The sequence below is a fragment of the Calliopsis andreniformis genome, chromosome 5, assembly GCF_051401765.1.
Source record: "Calliopsis andreniformis isolate RMS-2024a chromosome 5, iyCalAndr_principal, whole genome shotgun sequence".
NCBI lineage: Eukaryota > Metazoa > Arthropoda > Insecta > Hymenoptera > Andrenidae > Calliopsis > Calliopsis andreniformis.
In genome coordinates, this window is record NC_135066.1 from 4,835,233 (window position 1) to 4,858,991 (window position 23,759).

The window sequence follows — 23,759 nt, forward strand, 5'->3', positions numbered from 1 at the left end:
TATAAATTTTACGAAATAATCATATGTAATCATACTTATTAATGTACTTTTTTAACTCATATTGTGATTAAATTTTACACATACTTCAACCTATGAGTTTATTTATAATTCTCACTCAATTCTTTGACAATGCATAAAATATTTGTAGTGCATATAAGCATACGTTTGACAGTAACTAAACTTTGTATTTACATAATAATGATCTCAAAACACTTTTTGTACAATTACCCTTTCAAAAAAATTTTACTCCTTGGTTGTCATCAAACAAAATCAACTCTGCTTTTTTATTTACTTCTAATGTTTTAAGTGCTCTAATTAGTACTTCTGTATCAAGCCCATGAAACTCTAAAAATATGATAACAATTATTTAAAAGAGTAAAATTATTTAGGTATATAGAATTCTGTTAAATCTACATTAGTATTCTACATTACACACCTTGATCTACTGTATCTTCTCCTTGTGTTAATTCAAAAAGAGTACATACAGATCCAATGAGTCCTTTTTCTTGGACCCAGTTATAAATAATTTCGCCCCATTCCTCCAAAGTGTGCCAATAAATTAACCATCTCTGTTTACTTTTATCTAATGGACTTGCATTTCCTGATTTTGCTAATTCTTCCAATATTAACAAAACAACATCGGATGGCAACTTTCCTATCATATGTGTTAAGGAATGATTTTATTATTAAAGTTAGCAATATTCGTAATTTCACTTATTGTTTACAAAGGATACGATTGATTGCAGTGTTATTAAATAAAGGGCTTGAATGCACTTCTCGTACATCTACAATTGCTTGTTTTGTGACGCGATAATATTCTAATAATAAACTTTTCCATGCTGCTATTTGTTTAGCTCTAGTGTCAGTATGAGGCTGGAGACTAAAAACAATAATAAACAATAGCGTGATCCAATCACTTCTACAAAATTATATCAAATTAATAATTGGAGTAATTAAATGTAGCGTCCCTTCGTCTACGAGTGATTACGTTTAACCTCAAATTTTATTTATTATACATTTTATTATAAACTTGTTGTAAGATGATTCAATATTAATCAGTAAAATTGCTTCTTGAAAAATAAGGAAAAATAGATAATTAATATAACCTTATGACACTTACGTAAAGAAAGGGGGAAAACTATACTGCCACGGCCACTCGATTTCTGCCATTGTTATCGATGTATCCGAGATTTTTAATGAATCACTGTAAATGATTACAACTTTGCGATATTTACGGTTGTTTTGTCGAAGCTACAAGAAAATTTATTTATAATTAGGACTTTTTAATATACCACCGAATTCAACTATTTACACTTTAATTACTAGGTATATAATCACTGTTAACATTTCATAATTATTTACGCGATGTAATAGAAATGTTAATATAATAAAACACTAGTTATAAATGGGAAAATGGGAAAACATGGAAAAATGTGTATAACATTGTTCCTTTCTGTCTTAATTTTATTTTAAAAACAGTAAAAATTAATTGGTACTTAATAAATTTGTATGAAGTTTAGAGTAGAGTAGTAAATCGACTAAAAAACTTAAAATAATAACTTTAATCACAATGATTCTTATACTTCTATTTCTTATAATATTGTATAAAACTTTAATTAACAGCATTTATTATGCATTAAGTTTTTATAAATGATTATGCACTGATTTTGATAGTATATTCCCTCAGTCTCAAAATCCCTGTAAGGTCTCCAACTTGAATATGGATTTTCTTCAGAACATATACATTTTACATTGCTATTTAAAATTCTATTGATTTTCATTTTTTCTTTCTCTGCTTCTGATTGAGTATAGGATGTCAAAATAAGTGGACAATTTTGTTTATTTATTAAATGCAATGATTGTAACCAAGTATCATTCTTAGAGTCTTCATATTCATGAATGCCTGCATTATACCCAATAATAAAATTTGGCTTAATATGCAAATTGCTATGCACATAATTATGATAGACTGTACCATGCATCTGAATTAAAAATTGTTTATTGCTAGATCTGCAATTTTCACAAAGCTGCAGTGATATAGAACCTGACAATAACTCAGGTCCTATTAACACGATAGTTGCTACTGTTATGTTTGGTAGCCAATGCAATAAAATTTCCCAAAGTTCTATACCATTGATTTCTACCATGTTAGCTGCAATAATATGAATAACAATATTCTCATCTCTTGACAAATATCTTAATTTTTGTATTGCATAAAGAAAAGTTAAAGGTCGTGTAAGATGTTCTGTGTTAATCATTATTTCTTCTTCCCTGGATAAGTGTAAAATTGGTTCACTTTTTATATAGCAGTCTATAAAGTCTTTGATATTTGTTGGTAAATTTACATAATTTATACAATTTGGTATTTGAAATTCAGGTGTTTTTCTTTCATACTTTATAGCAGCCAAATCTAATATGAAACAAGATTTTAACAGAAAACAGAGTTTATTATGTTTCTCATCATTTTTATGTTTTGTACAAAAACTAATATTTGGGCAAGCAGGACAGTCCACAAGTACTTTTGAATTCATATTATGACAAACTGTGCACGACCTAAGAAACTTAAACATTTGCTCTTCATAATATTCCAATTTTCTAGAGATCTTCAATGCTACCAATAACATAAAGTTCATTTTCATTTGGCTCCATTCTTCTGCACATAGATTTACTGTATCATTCAAGAAACTTGACATTTTGTTGTCTTTCAATACATTACAGATTGCATTGCATAAATCTTTGTGTTGTGACCAATGTTCTTTTTGATGTACTTTTGAACAGTATGCTATCATCATACAATTTCCACATCGTTTTAAACAAACCCCTTGACCAAAACATTTACAAATGTGGCACGCGTTGGCATAAAAAAAGTAGTTATATTTAAGATCCATTTAAATGTTGTAAAGGTGTATACAAATTTACGGGTATAAGGTATAAATTTATCAAAAGTGTATAAAATTGTTAGATGTTAGAAAAACTTTTCTCTATACATTACATTCTGTGCGTGTTTAAATGAACAGATTTTTACACTATTACACACTACACATATTTAGAAAACAAGTTCCATTCATAGTTTGTATATTACTTTTAATTTTACTGCAACAATGTTCTTGATAAGAGTTACTAGCTTAATTTCACGTAATAAACATTGCTTCGGCTTTTAACTAGTGCTGCCATCTACAATAAGAAAAATAGATTTTCGGTGCACTTAAACATTTACCGTTTTCCTTTTGTAATGTTTGATAACCGAAAAGCTTGCAATAAGAAACAAACAAAATGTATATTAATTGACTAAAAACTAAAGCATATACATTGATATATAACGCAATCCTACAATAGCTATTTGTTTGTAAAATATAGTTCCTTGTAAGTTGAGTGTTTACGACAATTCTAACCTTAAACTTGTGTTATTGAATAGTGAACGTCATAAATGATAATTGATAATACACTTTTGGAGATTTATATAGATAAAAACTTTCAAGTTCTTTAAGTACAAAATAATGTAACTTCAATTGTCACCTTGATTTTAATTAAAGTATAAACGTCATTGAATACAAATAATATTACGATTCTTTTTAAGTGTTCATTATATTTCTTTACATCGTACAGAATCGAATTTTTCGTGATTCTCGATAATTTTTAATGCTGTTATTTGCTTTTAGATTTGCCGAAAAAGTTATGATCACCTTAAGAGGGAAACTAAAAAAAGATGCTGACATAGCTAACTCCAAAAGCAGAGACTATAACAAACGTATTTCTGTCCGTGATAAATTGTTAATTAAAGAGGTACAGTAATATAGACACAAATGAGATTGTTTTGAAAATTTCAGAACAATGGTAATTAACAACACTGTATAGGGTTTTTTTTTAAAATTTTGTAATGTTGTTTATTTACATAGGTACAAGAAATGGAGCATACTTTGCCCAATACCTGTCAAGTTACATTTAATGATCCACATCGTCTTCATGAATTTACACTTTTAATTGTTCCTGATGAAGGGTATTGGATTGGAGGTCGATTTTACTTCCAGATTTATATACCTGAAGATTATAATATGGCTGTAAATATTTAATATTTAATATTATACAGAAATTTTTAATTGGAGAAGCAATAACAGAGTTAATTTCCAGCCACCAAAAGTCAATTGTTTAACAAAATTGTGGCATCCTAACATAAGTGAAGAAGGTGATGTTTGTCTTTCATTGCTTAGGCAAAATAGTATAGATGGAATGGGGTGGGCACCAACTCGTAAGCTTAAAGATGTTGTATGGGGTTTGAATTCCCTTTTTACTGTGAGTTTTTTTAATTTAGTGTTATAATATGTGTTATATCAGTTACAATTTATGGTGTTCTTTACAGGATCTTTTAAATTTTGATGACCCTTTAAATAGAGATGCAGCTGATTTATTTATAAAAAATAAAGAATCATTTAGAAAGAAGGTTAAAGATTATGTTATGCAGTATGCAATGAGATAATTTGAGTTAGACAATATGTTATGACAATGTAATTGTACATTTATGGAATTTCTTGATTGTGACAAAATTTCAAAAATCTTCATTCAGAAGCTTTTTCGATATTTTCTCTGAGGTGATATTAAGCAACTTTTATTTAATGTTTTGCTACTAGTCTTCTCATTTTAGAAAGATCATATTTGTTGCCTTCAGTTCTACTAATTGTATGCAGCTTTTAATTGTTTCAGTACTTCATTACAGTTACAATGACATTTATGTGTAATTAAAATAAAATTAAGTAATATTTCTTTATAGAGCATTGTAATAATGGAAGATAATTTGTAAATAAATTCCATATTTAATAACGAAATAGATTATTCCTATATGAAACCTTTAATTGTGCATATACATTAGGGGTACTGCACAATGATAATTTTAATATACAGCTTCTACAAACATATTACATACAAACGTTTAAAAATTCTGAATCGATACCATGTATTTTATTAAATCATTTTTGACAAACATATGCAAATATTTCTGTACAGCAATTGTACTTACAAAATATATATTTAAACCAGACAGTATTTGCCTTTTAATAAGTATTTTTATTAAAAATATAACACAATTAAACATTACGAGTAAAATTGTGGTGGAAAGTCTAGGAAAACTTTGGAACAATTTGGAATCTAGTGCGTATCGGAACACTGAAATAACCGACAGATGGTAAGAGTCTATCCACTTTGAAGACCGTTGCGGGCTCACAGCCCAGTCATCTGGTTAAATCGTAATAGTAAAGAGGAAACTTGACAAACTAAGAACAATGCAATTGGATGCATTATGTCAATCAAAGTCCCAAGAAATATTAAAACTGAAAAAGCGGAACAGGAATGATCATTACGTTCAGCAATGAGCTTTGGAGAGATTTTTATAAAACGATCCATATGTTTCGAAGAGAATGACAAATTCCGTATGAAGAAGGAATAGTAGAAAACGTAGAACACAGAAATACGAAAGGATTGACAGAATGATTCAAATCACGAATCGAGACACAACGCATCAAATAAAAGGAAATGTTTGACTAAATCCTTGTTTTGATATCTTCATTCAATGGTTACCTTAAGCCCTGTAAGATGAAGCATTAGAAATGCTAATAAAATTCTTAGGCGAATGCGATATCTTCGTTCGATAATTGATCTTCAGGTAAAGAATGAAGAATACCTAACTACCTTTACATCTAATACAACATGCACAGCCATTAGCACGGGCAGAGCCGCCCCAGGTCTCACCACGAGGAGGTTGCTGTGTGGGAGACCCACAGGAAGATAGATGGAGTCAAAGCTCCATCGATCTCCCTTTACAAAAATCTTAAACTAACAAGTCAAAGACATGAATGGAAGCTAAGTTCCATGCATACCTTCGGCGTGTATCTTAAAGTAGGAAACTGTCGAGTTATCATTACGAAGGGTTTGATTAAATAAGACTCTACAGCTAATGCAACCGTGAAATAGACGGGCGATGGTGTGAGATCTACCACCTTGAAGGCCGGTAGGTCGGAGAGGCGCACGGCACTACATGATTCAGTCAATTGTCCATTGCTCCCTGCTGCCACATAGGAGCTACCGAAGTAGACCTAATTCCGACAGGCTGGTAAAGAGAATGTGCAAAAGGCGGAAACGTGTAGTTTCCACAGTCGAGTGTGTCTTTCCACACACCCTACTGTGTCCGTCGCGTCGCTCCTAGTACAGACCCCCAAGAGGAGAACACACTCCACCGACCGACGATTCCACGGTTGGTCACATGCTTCTACCAAGAGAAGCAGAGGTGACTTCCTCATCAAAGATGAGGAACAAATTTCAAGAAAAGAAGTTAAGAAATGACAACTCGACAATTGTACAGTGATTTTAAACTAGAAAGGCAAAGACATGGATGGAAGCCAAGTTCCATACACGCCATTGCCTTGGTATTAAAGTAGAGAAGTGCCAAGTAATCATTGAGTGGAGATTGAGAATATTTAGAATCTACCGCGTAAGGCAACCATGAAATAGACAATTGGTGGTGCGAGTCCTTCCACCTTGAAGGCGGGTACTAGGAGAAGGCGACTGGCACCTCACAGCCCAATCAGTTACCTGATTGAACTGTGGGGTTTCCACCTGCAAGTGTGTCATACCACACACCATTCGGTGTCCACATCGTCTCTCGCTAGTACAAACCCCCAAGGGAAGAAGAACAAGCTCCATCGACCGCCGATTCCACAGTTGGACGTTTGCTTCTAATAAGAGAAGCAGATGACCTCCTCACAGAAGGTGAGGAGGAAGTAACCGAGCAAAAAGAGGTAAGAAATGACAACTTGGCTGTGTTACAATGAGTTTACAATGGAAACTTACAAATAGGGTCTTAAGAATATTCTAAGCGATTGCGACTTATATACTAGAAGCGGTGAATCCCTCGGCGGATGCGACGTCTTCGTTCTTCAATCTTCAAGTTAATATGAACGTTTGGGGGAGCCTCCCCAAAAATACCCCAACGATGGCACAGCCATTGGCCCGGACAGAACCGGCCCGGGTCTCACCACGAGGAGGTTGCTGTGCTGGAGACCCATATAGAAATTACAGAAATGAGAAAGGATTGACAGAACAATCCGTACTCCGAGTCAAGACAGAACATATTTAGACAGAAACCAAAACGGAACAACGTTGATTGAATTCTTCTTCGATGTTCACCTGAACCCTGAAATATTAAAAATTATAAATACAAATGAAATCCCTCGGGGGTACCATGTTTTCGTTCGATGAATGATCTTCATGTGAATGAAATAGGAATGATAATTATAACCAGCGATGAAATTAATAAGAAAATATAGAGACGTGCAGCAAAGAGTGAAGGAACGAATAATAGAAGTATATCAATGACTGGAAAAACACGAGAGTATCCAGAGATCAAGAGACAGAAACAAATGTTTAGAGAAGCCCCCCCAAGAACAATTAAGCAACCACAGATGTTCTAGAGATCGTAGAAATTAATTCACACTCCTACGTAACTATTCTTATATCTAATACATGATACACAGCCATTGGCACGGACCAAGCCGCCCAGGTCTCACCACGAGGAGGTTGCTGTGTGGGAGACCCACAGGGAGATAGATGGAACCAAAGTTCTATCGATCTCCCTTTACAAAAATCTTAAACTAACAAGCCAAAGACATGAATGGAAGCCAAGTTCCATGCATGCCTTTAGCTTCGACCTTAGAGTAGGAAATTGTCGAGTTATCATTAGGAAGGGGTTGGTTAAGTTAGACTCTACCGCTAATGCAACCGTGAAATAGACGAGCGATGATGTGAGCTCTACCACCTTGAAGGCCGGTAGGTCGGAGAGGCGCACGGCACTACATGATTCAGTCAATTGTCCATTGCTCCCTGCTGCCACATAGGAGCTACCGAAGTAGACCTAATTCCGACAGGCTGGTAAAGAGAATGTGCAAAAGGCGGAAACGTGTAGTTTCCACAGTCGAGTGTGTCTTTCCACACACCCTACTGTGTCCGTGGCGTCGCTCCTAGTACAGACCCCCAAGAGGAGAACACACTCCACCGACCGACGATTCCACGGTTGGTCACATGCTTCTACCAAGAGAAGCAGAGGTGACTTCCTCACCAAAGATGAGGAACAAATTTCAAGAAAAGAAGTTAAGAAATGACAACTCGACAATTGTACAGTGATTTTAAACTAGAAAAGCAAAGACATGGATGGAAGCCAAGTTCCATTCACGCCTTTGCCGTGGAACTTAAAGTAGAGAAGTGCCAAGTAATCATAGAATGGAGATTGGGAATATTTAGAATCTACCGCGTAAGGCAACCATGAAATAGACGATCGGTGGTGCGAGTCCTTCCACCTTGAAGGCGGGTACTAAGAGAAGGCGACTGGCACCTCACAGTCCAATCAGTTGCCTGATTGAACTGTGGGGTTTCCACCTGCAAGTGTGTCATACCACACACCATTCGATGTCCACATCGTCTCTCGCTAGTACAAACCCCCAAGGGAAGAAGAGCAAGCTCCGTCGACCGCCGATTCCACAGTTGGACGTTTGCTTCTACTAAGAGAAGCATATGACCTCCTCACAGAAGGTGAGGAGGAAGTAGCCGAGCAAAGAGAGCTAAGAAATGACAACTTGGCAGTGTTACAAATATTTTACAATAGAATCTTAAAAGTAGGGTCTTAAAAATATTCTATACAATTGCGACTTATATACTAGAAGCGGTGAATCCCTCGGCGGATGCGACGTCTTCGTTCTTCAATCTTCAAGTTAATATGAATGATTGGGGGAGCCTCCCCGAAAATACCCCAACGATGGCACAGCCATTGGCCCGGACAGAACCGGCCCGGGTCTCACCACGAGAAGGTTGCTGTGCTGGAGACCCATATGGTAATCACAGAAAGGAGAAAGGATTGGAGGCACAATCCGTACTCTGAATTAAGACATATCATATTTAGACAAAAAACAGAATGGAACGACGTTGGCATTTGGTCGAATTCTTCTTCGATGTTCATCTAAACCCTGAAATGTTAAAAATCAGAAATGCAAATGAAGTCTCTTGGGGGATACGATGTCTTCGTTCGATGAGTGATCTTCGTGTAAGTGAAATGGGACTGATAATTGTTACCAGCGTTGAAATTTAGAAGAGAATAAAGAGACATGCAGCAAAGAGAGAAAGGACGAATAGTAGAAGCATATCACTGATCTTAGAAACACGAGAGGAGCCACCCCTACCTAACTACCCTTATATCTAATACAAGATGCACAGCCATTAGCACGGACAGAACCGCCCCAGGTCTCACCACGAGGAGGTTGCTGTGCTGGAGACCCATATGAAGATTATAAAAATGAGAAAGGATCGACAGAACAATCCATACCTCTAATTAAAGGAGAACATATTTAAACAGAAGACAGAATTGAACGACGTTGATATTTGTGCGGTGTATTCATAGGGAGGTAGATGGAATCAAAGTTCCATCGATCTCCTTTTACAATAATTTAAAAATCCAAAATTGTGACTAATAAGGAAAAGAAATGATTGGAAGACAAGTATAAGAAGTATAAATAGTAATTGGATTCTATTGAACCCAAAATTTGATAGTAATAAAGAGATAAAACACAACATTTATCCCAGGAGGAAGGCGGGGTACACACAGAAAGGGTTAAATAGAAAAGGGGACAACAGTAGAAAAGAAAATTCAAAAATTGAGCAAAAACTCACCAGTTGTTCAAGATGACCACTGGTCATCGTCAACTGACCATTGGTCATCGGCCAACTGACCACTGCCCAGTGGTCAGTGATGTCCAAGGGTCCAGGGTGGTCCGAGGTCCAGGGCCCAGGAGTCCCCCCCAGGTCTCCAGGGAGGTCCGCACCCGCCGGAGGACCCGCGGCAAGTGAGATACTCGTGCTCCTGCAGCGGTATTTATACTGTTTCGGGGAAGATGAGAAACCAATCAGAGAAGTTCTTCGGTTGGTTTCAATTTCGAGATTGATCTAATGAACAATATTTTCCGAAAAATTGATATTTTGCATAAAATAATCATCTCAGCAACAATTTCTGGTACACATATTGTTAATAACAATTGCACATAGTGTGTACTTGTGTAAATTATTGATATTTGTAATTGTTAGTTAACAAATGTGGAAATTATTAATCGTTTGTACATTATTCTTCGTTCGATTAAGTTGGTAATTCTTGAAAATTTCTTAATATTTCTTTAATTAACAATTATAAATGTTAATAACTTGCATCAAGCACTGTTTAGGATTGTTGTTAACAATATGTATAATAACAATTGTTGTTGCGACGATTATTTAATGGGCAACATTACTTTTTTTGCAACTATTTTTCTGTCGATTTATCCCTCAATTTTTGCAAATTTTTGATATTTCGTTAATTAACAATTATAAACATCAATAACTTGTACCTGTAGGATAGTCCAATGGGACACCGTGTATATTAGGTGGTATGGTAAGAATATTTTGTCGTTTACTGGCATTACCAGCGGAAGTGACAAAAACTCAATGTGTTTTTACATCCATCGCTTAAAAATAGCAGAGGGCGTTCGAAAACCAGTGGTTTTTCGAGAAGTCGGCAATCCAGAACGCGAGACATGATGTCCAGTTTATCTTGTATTATCAAGGAAGTAACAATACTTCATTATTGAGTTCTAAGTAGTATCGATACTTTCCTCGAGAGGGCACCATGATTTCTCTGTTCGCTACTGTCCCCTTGCGGTAACTCAAATAAGCACTACAGTAAACGTGCATACCTCTAATAGTTACATGTTTCAGTAGTAAAAGCTATCAAAATTTCTATAAGAATATCATTTCATTTTACTATATGTAATTGTTTCTAATTTCACGTTTCGTTAGTTTCTATTTCAATAACAAATTATCATCCACTGTAATCCTCAATTCAAAGATCATTGCACATTTATATACTGACGTGCAATACTTTGTACCTATGATAATATAACGTCGTCAGTCAACAAAAAAAACTTCATTTTTGTTCCTGCTATAAACGCTGAGGAAGTTTGTACTAGTCTTTCGACATAGAAATTCCGGAAAAAGGGTGAATCCATAAACATTCAGTTCTCTGAATTCCCGGATTCACATCAATATATTTTGCTTCCCTTAAAAAATAAGCGCAATCCGAATATCCTCGAATCGAAACAGCGTGTATCGCCTTTAAAGAGCAGCAGGATATCTGTCGGTGGAGCCACGCCCGGTCGCCAATCACAGGCGGTACCAAGGTTCGACGTGCATCCTTTGTGTCCTCCGGACCCTTTTAGTCCCTCTTTCTGGCTGTTGGGAGCCCAGGGACTCGGTGGCCATCTCTGGACGTCCATTAAATACAGAAATGAGCCTTCCAAGAGCGTCTCGAACGGGTCGGACCAGATCCTCCGGTCGGGCCCCGACCATGGTAGGAAAAGAGAGAAGAGAGAAAACGAGCGGGGAGAGAATAAGAGCGAAAGAGAGAAAGAGATAGAGATAGAGAGAGGGAGAGAGCCGGGTCAGACCGGGCCACGTTTAGCTGAGGTCGCCCCGGGCCCCCAGACCATTAACAAGGAGCGGAGCAATTTATGGACCGGCTTGCTCATTTCCACTTTATTATTATTTTCTCATCTCATAGATGGTCTTCTGTATCGTTTTGTTCTCTCCCTGCTCCCCTCCCCGCGGCTCTGCTCGACCATCCTTGCTCCTTGTTCGCTTTCCGTTTTTCTCTTTCTCTCCCGGAATTAATACCCACGGCGGAACCGGGCAGAGCCACCGGCGCACCACGAGGCCCCGATGAGCCCCGAATGGAACTCTCTTCTACGGCATGGACAAAAAATTGCGGAACGCGAAATATTATTGCCCGGGACCGCCTTCTTCCCTTCGCCGAGCCAACCGTCGATAATACCTCCGCTGTGGCGTTCCCCACGCTAATTTCACTCGTTCAACCCGCTCCTCTCTGTGCCCGGAAGTCGTCCATTTTTGCATTCGTTCGTTCCACCTACACCTCTCTTGATTTTTCATTACGCTGTGCTGGAATGCTGTCATTTTTTAAATTATTTCATCTGTATGGCGATATAAAACTATATGCGTGTTTTATAATGCATGGGAATCGATGACTTTATATTTCATTAGTATTCATGAATATTTTTAATGCACGTATAAAGATGATTAAAAAAATTAGTGAACAAATGAGCAATGAAATTTTTATAATTTCCTAAGGAAAATGTATGTGTATGTCTATATCAGCATAGAATTTGTGGATGCAATAAGTAAAATCAGGGGAATGTAGTTTATGCACAGCTGCAGAGTTATAACTGGTATAAGAGATTTAAATAGGCATCATTTAGCTTTTAACACCGCTCTATCACATTTAGGTTATGTCCAAGAACTGTTTATTTCTATTTTAGTATCCTGTACAATAATTGCGTGACTCAAAGCTCGTCTCGTCTCATTTTAAAGGATTTTAATATCGTTAAATATCGTAAGCCATGTTTTGTGCACTTTGAATGAGCTTGAAAATCGCGCCATCTTTCGTTTTCATAGTAAGGAGAGGTTCGCGCGCAATTGTTCCCGAGGGATCTTGACGGAGGTGCGTCGTTCGATCTGCCAGAGCATCATTTTGAGGTAAAATTATTAATTTTTGAGAAACTTTCTCCATAAAAGTATATAAAATGTGTAGATAATAAAGTTAGCGACTCGAGGATAGTAAAGTATCCTCGATGAAGTAACTTTTTGCGATAATTACCCATTCTGAAAATGTGGCGTCTTGCTTGAACTCCGTTCGATTAGTCTGTCTATACTTTTTCGTGTATTGTCACTTTGTATAGCTCATATATGTATGTGAAGAGGGAAAGTATTAAATCGTTTTGGCTAAGAATGTCTTATAATACAGTTTTTATACCAAATTTATACAGTTTCATGCAAAATTGTTTGGTTAATTATAAGTAATTCTGTGTATTGTTAGTAGCTATATTTGAATGAAAATTTCAAAGTAATAACAATTTATCTTCTAAAATTATGTTATGGGAATGAAATACTATAGGTTTATGCATGTTTGCAGGTATCACGTTCAAATGTTTGCGAAGTCGTGTCTCTGCGAAGTATGAAGTGATCATGACGCGACGGCCGCCATGTTGCTTGTGGACAAAGCGCGCGTAAAAACAAATGGAAGAAGGACGATACTCAATTTTAAAAAATATGGTTCATTCGTTGACCATATTTTTATTTTTTAATATTGAGCTATTTATTTTAGTATTTTCTTGGAATATGATATCTTATAACTTTCTTTACGTTATACGAAAGTGAAACGGGAGTATAATTTTTTTCTACAAGTTGAAGTTTTTTATTGGTTTTAAAAATCGTAGTTTAATGAAAATTAGTTAAGTTATTCCCTCTTCCATTGCGTTTGCACGTCTCGTTTTTAAAAAATTTGTATTACTTGGAATGAAGAGGAAGATGAGTATCAGCGATGGGAGATCAGGGATGGTTGCATTAGGACGATGGTTTCCGGATAGTCTACAAACCAAGTATGTTTCTTTTTCTACAAATTCTTTACTTTCTTGTTTGAAGATTATACTATTTTCTATTATTTTTCAAATGTTCTGTTATAAAGAAGTACTGGAGTATTGATCCACTTATATTTATACAAATATTTAGATACTTTATACAAATGGACTCTTATACTTTTTCTTTAAATTAATACGGATTCTTGGACTATATTTAATGAATTATTTTAAGTTCTAAAACATTTTTGAAATAATTATTACTACTTAGGCATGTATCCAAAATATTACATTAGATTTTGAGACTCAGCAAAATCTAGTACTTCTTTTAACATAATTTACAATCTTATGTTTGTGTAAATGTCTTGGTACTATAATTTTCTATTGAGGTAATATGAAAGAATACTCGAAGAAGCGAAATCATTTTGTAGAACGAAACACCTAACTACTATTAGTTAATACTCTACAAATCATTGCCATTTATCTCTCATTACGCTTGAAATTGAACTCCACTCATAAACTACTTCGCCTCCTCAGTCTCTCGAAGACTGTAAACTCCTAAAAGCTCCGTTTCCCAACAATACCCCATCAAGGTACAAAGCAAAGAAACTAAGGGGGTCAAATCACAGTCAGCGGTCGGTACACGATTGTCGAACACCGTGGCTGGTGAGGAACACGCCGAGTGAACGGTGCGCGGTCGTGGTACACGTAAAGTAACATTTCTCCCTGATATAACCTCGCGTGACCGTGTACCACCGCGTGCTGGTCGGCTCGATAAATCCTCGGTACGCGAGTTAATTTTAAACGTTCACGACTCCCAGCCGCGATGACAACGCGTATACGGCAACCTTTCCCTACCAACCACACCGCCACCGACGCCACCACCACCCCCGACCGTCTCTAACGATCGGGTACCACCTCGAGATGAGCTCTCCATTTTACGACTCCGGCCGTATACGCTCGCGGCCGCGCGGTCGCGCCGAGCGAAATAGGCGGCTTTCGTTGCCTCTTCACCGTGGGTCCGGAGGTGGGCCCTTCCTCTCGTTTTATTTGGTCGGTGCCCCGGTCCCTCGCGGCCTGAACACCGTCGTTTTCGCTCTTTTCTAAGCCCGGCTCGCCCATTGGCGCAAGGGTAGTTGTTATGAAATTAGCATGAGCGATCGGGACCGAGGCCTACGAGTAGGTAATCGCTTCGAGGGCACCACGTCGGGATTGGACAAGCTGGCTGGAACCGGATGCTTTGGCCAGTGCCGCCAATCGTGAACGCGAGACGGTACCCTCGCCACGTCCCATTGGCCTGCCACGATTTACGAGCCTTTTGCCCCCGGAACACGTCGTTGCCCCGTCGATAAAAAAGATCCTACGCTATCTCTTTCGTTCACCCCCCTCGCGGTGCACCCTTGGTCGACCTCGTACGGTTTGCAATTAAGAGTTCCGATGTCTCAATGGTAGCTACCTTGGAGATCGCGGTGGGAAGCTATGCATCTTTCGAAATGGTTTACACGTTCTTAGTATTAATTGCATGCATTGACATATTTTCACATCCTTTTTTTCTGTAGGTGACCGAATATTCTTTTATTAGGGAATTCACGTGTATTACAAAATCACTTGCAACTGTAACGTAAATTAACAAAGTTACTGATCTACAGAATAATTTATTTAACTCTGTCTTATCTCGTAGAGGTATCAAGCTAGCCACGTTTTAGAGCAAGTGTATAAACAACTTTAAAGTCTTAATACTGCAGTCATACGAACGCAAAAATGTTTAAAAAGTATGCAAGCACATAAATCCTTAGTATGAATATAAAAGTAGGTACCCAAGTACCCAATTATTGACACAAGGTTTAAGCTCTTCCTCCTCTCAATCAATTTCCCTGCCAGAGTACCAAATCGTACTCCACTAATACTCCCCGAAAGAGCATCTTCACTCTCCCCAAGTCCATCTCCGAGGCACTCGCGTCGCAGTCCTGTACCCCCATAATTAAACGTTAATCACGGGCGAACTTGAGCCAGTCTATTCGATCCGTATCGTCCGTATTTAATTACACATATCAATAATTACAGGGCCCGTGGGCTCGCGCATCTCTCCGCGCAGATATTATCGTTCGACGAAACTAATTACACGCGCCGTGGCCCGCAATTAATACGCGTCGCGGGGCCTCGCGGATCCTCGTCGTCGAATTGAGTCGTCCGTCGACCGTGCGGATTCGTTCCGGCGTTCGTTACATTCGGTCGGGCCCCGTGGCCTTTTTTTGCGAGCGTACGCGGCCGCACGGTGAAATCCGTGCCAGGGGCCCGATGGAATCCGGGCTCCCTCGACGGTAGCGGCGGAGCGACAGAGGCCCTGGGATCGAGGCGAAAGTCGTTTGACGTTTGACATGACTCGAACTGACAGCCGCCTTGTGTAAGACAGGAATCGCGCGCCGTGAAACGGCTGGGACACTCCCTGGGCCCGTGGCTGGGGCAGTCACGGGTCCACCAGGCGATTTCAGGACCGTCAGGGATGATGGATTCGCGTCACGCGTCCTCTTCCTCCTCCGCCGAGCGGAAAGGCTCGATCACGAGGCTCGGCTCGCTAGGAACGACTGTCTATGAATTTATTCGATTACCAGCTCGTTCCTCCCTTCGACAGCTGAGAATGAGGGGCAGTAAAGTAGCCGTTTCCGTGGATCTGGGATTCCATCGCGTGATGTTCTATCTGAGTGTAGATCGGTTAATTTCATGTTCCAAACGTTACCTTTGACAGCTGACACGGCTGAAAGTGACACCCGACCGTCTGTACACGGGCACGCAGCACACGTTCAGGGGAACGTTTTTTCGGTCTGTTTGGGGCCCGAGGTTCGAACAGGGCCCGATGATGGATTCCCATCACGTACCTCGATCGCTAAACGTTCTCCGACTGTCCCTCGAGAAATTCCCTCCGTGCGTTCGACTACACGCGTACGTGCTGCTATAAACGGCGCTATTATCGACAATCTTTTGTGTTGCTCTTTGATGAATCGCTGGGGCACGGTTCTTCATGAATTATCTCTCGTGCGTGGTTGCTCTGCGGTTGCACGGTAATTCTGGGCTTCTGTTGGGAGCAATTAGATCGTTTGACCGTACCTACTATGTATCAGGTATACCCAGTAGAAAAACTTTGAAGACGTCAGCTTTGGTGTCGTGAATTGAGATATCAAGACTGTAATAGGAAATCTCTTAACTCTAGGAATACTAAGCCGTTTTACATATTTATTCATTCTGCTAGATGATTTTAATAAGGGCTACTGCATATCAAGCTTAAAGTCTATACATCAGTAAAAATAACTTTATGAGAATTTAACATGCCTTAAATTTTGGACTTTGAAGAGTATCACTCTTACTCTCCCTTAATATTCCTAGGGTTAACTAAAGACACAATTAAGTCTGCACCTTCCCAAGACTGAAACCTAAGATTTACGCATCATCTAGTTCGAACACTGGCTACTATCAACTCGAATTCCTCCAAACAGGAACTTGTCAAGATTCTGTAACCATATCTATCCCACTCCGCCCATCTCGAGGACCCTCGATACCCAACGTGACAAGATCTCCACTTCCTAAAGTCAGGCTGGAACATCTCTCGACACCGCCCTCTGAATCCCCGTTGATCCTCGGGACACGGCACGGTAGGAACGGATGTTTACACAGGAGACAAAAAGCCCCGGGACAATGATGACGTTACAGTTTCGTTGTCGATCTGTCAGACGCGCTTACAAGCCATAACGTTCCCCTGGAATGATTAACCGGTCTCTCGGTGATCCGATCGACGGCCTGATCGGTCTTGGATGAAGATCCAGTCGGGTAAAAAGGGGAGAGGGAAGAAGATCGCGGGGAGAAAAAAGAGCCGAGTGGTCGGCGTGACGAGGGAGGAAACGTAGGGGGAGGGTAGGGGAGGGTAGAGGAGGGACGGGTTGCCTCTTTTGGAAAGATAAAACGGCGAGTGGCCGAATCTCCTCGAGCTTCCGACGGTGTTCCTGTACGCTTAAGCATAATGCTGGAACAAGGAGAAAGGGCAACGGACGGAGGAACACGATCGAGAACCCCGCGGTGCGACGCCGCTCGATCCAATCGGCGAGCAAGATTGATGGTTTCTTAATAACCGAGAAAAACCGGCAAAACGATCGGCCGTGCACCGTGCCACCGCGGGTGGCCGCAATACGCATTGCACTCGGGCGACACGGGTTTTTCATCGCCAACACTGCCTGATATTTTCTCTTCCTACGCCTCTCTGTCGCGATCTTTCGCGCGACACGACTTATCGAGAAATTGAGTACCATTGTTCCATTGGTTCTTATATTTTCCTTCTTGAGGTTTCTTTGCCTTGGGGCGGTAGCTTTCCTTCTGTTGCTAATTATCTTAGAGCGTTTCGTTTGAGTAGGATGAGAATTGCTGAGAAAGAGGTTTGGAGATACACGTACATTGGTATTTTATTATTTACTGATTGCTTCTGTTGTATGTAAATCATCTAACCTGGGAACCTGGGAAATCATCTACCTTTGAGTTATTCAGTTTTTGGTGATCCTTGAAAAAGAGCTGTTCCAAGTCTGTCTAGTTATAAATCTTAAGCATTCCATACACAAGTCCTACAATTTTACCAAGCATTTGTGAAAAATCTAGCTTCCATCGTGAAGCCTTTTTCACGCTTAACAATTCTACCATAGAAATCAAACTCTTCAACGATCAAACATAGAAGGGCGTCAGATCGCAGGATAACAAGAATTGCGCGACTAATTCGTGATCCAGGACACCGTAGACGCGATCCTGCTGCTCCTTTTTGGTGTTTGTAGCAGGGGAATAAGAAGAACGAGCAATTTCGGCGTCGAACGCCGCCTACATTGGTGCCCGAAACGAGCGGGACAGCGAAGTCAGTTTGGTTCTTGTCACATTCTTGTCAACCGGGACAGCGTGCCACGTCAATCTCCCGCTCGGCTACGCTTCGCCACGGCGTGTCCCTTCCTTCTTTAGAGGCTGCCGGGGACCACGAAGCCCGGGACGGATGGATGGACGGACAGTTGGACAAGCGGCCGATGCGTCAAAGAAAAATATAACCGGCGCCCCTGACGCAGCCAAACTGCCTCATTAGCCCGGTTTTACCAGCAAAAGCGTAACCGTTCTCGAGTGGACTGATCCGAACGCTCCCTTTTCATTGCTTCACAAATGGTCAATCCTTCGATGTTAATCCTGCGACTGAACTTAACTGGAACTCGAAATAGTACAGTATAATGTTAATTGAATAACGAAATTGAATAAGTATTCCATTTAAGGATATGTTCTGATACGAAAGAAGAGGAACTGAGCAGAGATGTTGTTAACATAAGGATCACTTGGATTCAGATGAAATTTAATATGAACTCGTGAAGGTTTCTTGGCATCCTTTGAGGAACTGATGAAGGATCTTTGGTACCTTGTACAATATACACTGTTTAAATACTAATTACACATATCTAGGTGGTACCACTTCCTTCCACAAACCCCCAAAATCGGAGCACCCCAAAAAGTTGCGCAATCAAGCACTGCAAGTTCGGACAAGGCGAAGTCTCATACAGAAATGGGGACCAATTATCCCAGCATGGACAAGGAACGTGGATCGAAAGGCGAGAGGAAGGCGGTCGGTAGCCCGTCGCGGCTGGACAACCTTCATCGGAGCGTGTAGAGCGCAGCCGAGAAGCGGGGCCGAAAAATACGGCGGCGACGGGGCCCAATTCATCGCGGGGTCCGCGGCCATCGATCAATCTATACGAGCAAGGAAAGGGTGGAACGAGGCGGCAGAAGAGGGAAGGTAGCCGCGCAACGTTGTACGCGGAGGGACATTAATTGACACGAGCCGAAGGCGGGGTAGAAAAGAGGCGAACACGGGGCCCACGGACGCTGGATGGAACGAACGAAGGAACGAGGGGGGGCTCGGTTCTCTTCATCGAACGGGGAGGGAGAAGAGGAACGAAAACAACGGGTGGCGGCTGTCCGATCGTGCTGCCGTCTCCAGTCAGCAACAACAGCAACAACAACGCCCGGGAAGGACGAAGACGAAGGGATGAGCGCAGAGAGTCGAACGTAGGCGGAGCTCGGGCTTTGTGAATCGGTCTCGCCGCTCCCGTTCGCATTGGTCGCCTCTTCTGGCGGAACTTCCGAGCCCAGAGATCGTCTTCCGTCAGCCACGTGATCGCCGATTGTTTCCTCCGCGAGATCCCTAGCTTCCCCTCGGCTCGGCTTCACGTGAAATCCTTCGCTGTCGCGGCTACCGCCGATTCTTTTCTCCTCTCGTTCTGCTCCTTTTCCCTCTGCCCCTTCGTCGTCCTCGTTGCTTCTCAGGCCGGCTCTGCCACGGCTGAACTAAAATTTATACCTGCCGCCAGTTGAGACGTTTGCGCGAAGAGATTGGACGAGATACAGGGGAGGGCCGCTACGCCGTGTGCACAGAGGAGACACCGCCGGTAACTGGACGATGATAGTGAAATATGTATGGGCCCCTTGCACGGGAGGATCGCTCCTGTACACCTGTAACGCTTTGTAATCGAAGCAGCCCGCTGAGATTCGATGTCGTACTGGAAGTGGTGATGAAAGTGGAGGCAGGGCAGATTTTTTTCGGTTGACGAGGGTGTGGAACGTCGGAAGGAGGGTTTATCAATTGAGAATGTTAGGGGTGTTCGTTTTGACTACTCTGTGCACATTTCTCTGAGATCTTTAGGTCGTGGGTAAAAAACTGAAAAATCTCGAGTTTTCGAGCATATTATAGTAGTGACTTTTAACCAGTCAAGGGTTAAGTAAATATATGAGTGATGAAGTTTCTATCTTATCTCACCTCTTTGAGTCTCTACAGACTCTAATTGCAGGTAGCCACCTTTCGAACTGCCTACTGCCATCTAAATGATTACTTTCTCTACTTACTTCTAATACGCCTTCCTTCTGAATGTAACGAATTATTTCTTCAACTAGTTTAAATCAACGGTCGTCAATGTCTTCTATGATTAATGACCACCGTGCTTCCTCTAAGAGCAAAATTGAAAATTTCGAGCGAAAAATTCTCAATCTCCACTGAATGGTGTGTAATTAAAATAGATTGAAAACTGACTTAATTATACGCGGTAGATTGCAACGGGAACGTAATCGGTGGCGAAGGAAAAGAGTGGCTGTCTGCGGCGTTTAAAGTCGACGGGAACACGGTGCGCCTCGATTCCGAGTCCGTTCAGGTTTTCATCATTCCTGACGTACGCTACTAGAAAATATTAAAGGATTATGTACGATCGCCCACGGCGACCGGTTCCCACCGCGTCCGTCGGAACCGTCTAAATAACACGTCTCCGTTTAATTTCACTTCACTACTGTAAAATTGCCCGGCAATAACGCGAAATGAAACTGTTCCACCGGGACCCCGCCTAATAACGGTGATTTGTCTCGTTTCTTCGCGGCACCGTGAAACCTTCCTCGACCGGTTGCGGTTTCAGGATTTCATCCTTTGATAGAAATAATCTCCGATTCGACGATAAATTACAGCCCGTGGTACATTTAACTCGAAGTAGAAGCAAAATTGATATTTTCGCTGTCTCTAATAATCTTGGCTCGCGAAGGTTCATACAATGAAATCCCCGAGTCGTTCTACGTGGAATATTAATGACCGACCCCCGATGATCGCAAAAACAGCATTTTCATTAAGATAGGCAGGAGCGGGTAACACTTTTCCTCGCGGCGTAACAAACTGGATGCGATCTGAGCGGATATTAAATCAGCACAGAGTTGAATAACGCGTCCCATCGCTTTCCTTCTCCGCTCTGCCACGCTCTATCCGTGCATCGATCTCTTTCCCTCGGTATCTGTATCTAGAATCGCGCGGTAAGCTCGACCTCGTTCGTTTCGTCGCTAATTATTTTAATTGGCCGGCGCACATTCAAAAGAGATACCCAGAAGGAAGGTGGATAGCTCCCCTAGCGGTGAGACTCTTCTTCGATTACCGATCGACTCTCTTCCTCCTCGTCCTGGGTCTGTTTTATTCACCGTCCCTGTCCCTGCTACCCCGTCTGCGAGCCATGGAATCGCTCGTTAGCATATTGATTGGCGATGACGGGATCGCGCCGCGGTGGTCCCCGAGGGAGAAAATTAAATGGAATCACGAATTAATATCGCCGTTCTAGACGACGCGATCGCAATAACTAATCGGGACGAAGGCGAGGTTCTTTGCGCTGAATCGATCAGTATGTGACAATCGGGTCGTTATGGGGTCGAAGAAATTTTAGGGAGGGGTGGAAATTTGAGGGTGTAAATAAGTAAAGTAAATCTGACAACAAGTAGGTATTTTCGCTCTCTGCACAGTTATCGTGGACCTACAATTTGCATAACAAGTAATGAATCCATCCTCACAGTCTGAGCTGTGTCCTACACTATTAAAATTCTCATAATATCTAATTTTCAAATATTACACTAGATTTTAATGCTGTGTAAAGATTAAAACGTTCAAGTCACACATTTCTACTGCATCTCATACTCTTATCTTTTCCTCTAGTATCTAACCCAGACCTAACCCAAAGTTTGCAACGTCAGAGGTCCATTTTTATGGGCATCCTCTCAGTCAGAAAAACAAGACAGTCGTAAGATTGAAACAAAGGAACGCGATTCGTAATCGATTACTGTCCACCGATCCCTGTCGAAACATAATGGCGTCGAAGTTCTCAGCGCCAGATTTACGTATAGAGCAGAGCTGGCTGTCAAAGTAGAAACAGACGGTGCGGGTCCTTCGTGAATTTACGAGACAGCCGGGCCATCTTTTACGTACGGCAAGGATTTTCAGCCATTGTATCGGCCGTGGTCTGGCCTTTGATAAGTCACTGGCTGACTAACGAAGCCTGAAGGTACTTCGGCGGTTTTCACCCCTTCCCTCTTGCTCCCTTTGACGTCTCCCCGTTCTGTCTTTCTACTTCTTTTCTCCTGTCTTCTCCGTGTCTCCACAGCGACTCTGAATCGATTTTAATCAACCGATCCGGATTCACGGGGGCGATAGGCGATGGACGAGCTCCGAATGAGTAATTAAGATTGAAGCTCGCATAGATGGGGATTTTTCACTTCGTGTGATCCTGGAGTATTCAGAGTGATCGTGATGCCACTCAAATACTTTACTGTACTCCAACATGCCGTTGAAATCACTCAAATACTTTAGTAACTACTTTGATTTCTGATTAATTCTCGCACCTCTGAGCTCTCTTAACGAGAGAGACTATTATAACACTATTCATGGCAGAATTTTTAACTGTTTATATTTCTCAAATGTGAAAAAAGCTGTTGTAGAAACTCTTATCCCAATCTCATCAATATAGCTAAGCAAGGAAACTAATCCTCTTAATGAATAGTCAGGGATCCCCAAACCCCTATGGGAAACAAGAGTGTAGGTTCCGCCAGGAACTACTGTCACGACTCAGCTGACTTCCAGATCGCTCCGAAGACGTTAGGGATATCCTAGATCGAGGGACGTTGACAGGCGAAACGGTCGGAGGACTCGGGGCGTATCGCGGTCGTCGTCGTTTATTTCGGCGAACGCTTAAAACATTGTCCTGTTGAAGGACTGCTGCCGCTCTCCGACGAAACCTGACTCGCGTTCGGAACGGTCGGGGCCGGCGTTTCATTTATTCAAAGTAAGTTATTGCGATCGCCACGGCCACTATATTACCGGCCAAAGACTCCTCTCCTCGTCCGTCCATTTCTCTTTCCACTGTTTCCGTCTCCGTTCCATGGACGATCCGTTGTCCCGTTCTCTCGCGTTCAACCGTTCGCCTCCTTGGTCCCGATTTCCAGGTAAGATATTCATCTAATTCCCCCCGATTAGCTAGCCGCGGACGACCGTATGGCAATCCGGAGTGCCTATATAAGCTTTTCAACCATTTGGACAGCTACCACTAACTTCTACGAGACGGGACAATCCGTTATATCGCGCAAGCATACGAACATACTGGAGGCGGTCTAGGGCTGCTCCGCTTTGGCGCGATTGATGCTTGTTTTTGAGGAATATTTCCCTTATGAGGAATAAGTGTCTCTTACGGTGGTCATAAACAGAGGGCTTCAATTTTTTAGTCAGAGAATGTAGGGAGTTGGAATGAATGTTGTTCCATTTAAAATCTATTTTCCAATGATGGCTAAAATTGTAGCTCGCGAGCTGCATATGACTCTTCTAGATACTTACTGTGGCTCCTAGGTTCTCGCTATTTATTCACATTTCAAGAAGACAGCATCCTGGTACCCCCGAGTATTCAACATTGATCCAAATACCGTAGC

General features: G+C 41.1%; 3 protein-coding genes across 6 annotated transcripts; 1 reads left to right on the forward strand and 2 right to left on the reverse strand.

The window, feature by feature from the left end:
• Positions 1 to 62: 62 nt before the first annotated feature.
• Positions 63 to 3,133, reverse strand: Vps25 (vacuolar protein sorting 25). Of its 3 annotated transcripts, none has more exons than XM_076379231.1 (5): positions 3,083 to 3,106; positions 1,121 to 1,204; positions 735 to 880; positions 437 to 655; positions 63 to 345 (listed from the first exon to the last, which is right to left on the reverse strand). In XM_076379231.1, the coding sequence occupies exons 2-5, from the start codon at positions 1,168 to 1,170 to the stop codon at positions 233 to 235; spliced, it is 528 nt and encodes a 175-aa protein (XP_076235346.1). In that variant the 5' UTR covers positions 1,171 to 1,204; positions 3,083 to 3,106; the 3' UTR covers positions 63 to 232. The 3 variants fall into 3 exon arrangements, with proteins under 3 accessions (XP_076235346.1, XP_076235344.1, XP_076235345.1); XM_076379229.1 differs by having other exon boundaries at positions 65 to 345; positions 1,121 to 1,251; positions 3,083 to 3,133; XM_076379230.1 differs by having other exon boundaries at positions 65 to 345; positions 1,121 to 1,251; positions 2,993 to 3,120.
• On the reverse strand, positions 1,201 to 3,118 carry LOC143179836 (uncharacterized). Its single transcript, XM_076379225.1, has one exon. The coding sequence runs from the start codon at positions 2,886 to 2,888 to the stop codon at positions 1,617 to 1,619; it is 1,272 nt and encodes a 423-aa protein (XP_076235340.1). The 5' UTR covers positions 2,889 to 3,118; the 3' UTR covers positions 1,201 to 1,616.
• A 64-nt stretch (positions 3,134 to 3,197) lies between the features above and the next one.
• On the forward strand, positions 3,198 to 4,769 carry LOC143179837 (NEDD8-conjugating enzyme UBE2F). 2 transcript variants are annotated; one of them, XM_076379226.1, is made up of 5 exons: positions 3,198 to 3,363; positions 3,660 to 3,783; positions 3,897 to 4,058; positions 4,129 to 4,290; positions 4,358 to 4,764. In XM_076379226.1, exons 2-5 carry the CDS (start codon positions 3,676 to 3,678, stop codon positions 4,472 to 4,474), a joined length of 549 nt encoding a protein of 182 aa, XP_076235341.1. In that variant the 5' UTR covers positions 3,198 to 3,363; positions 3,660 to 3,675; the 3' UTR covers positions 4,475 to 4,764. The 2 variants fall into 2 exon arrangements, with proteins under 2 accessions (XP_076235341.1, XP_076235343.1); XM_076379228.1 differs by lacking the exon at positions 3,198 to 3,363 and having other exon boundaries at positions 3,724 to 3,834; positions 4,358 to 4,769.
• The last annotated feature ends 18,990 nt before the right edge of the window (positions 4,770 to 23,759 follow it).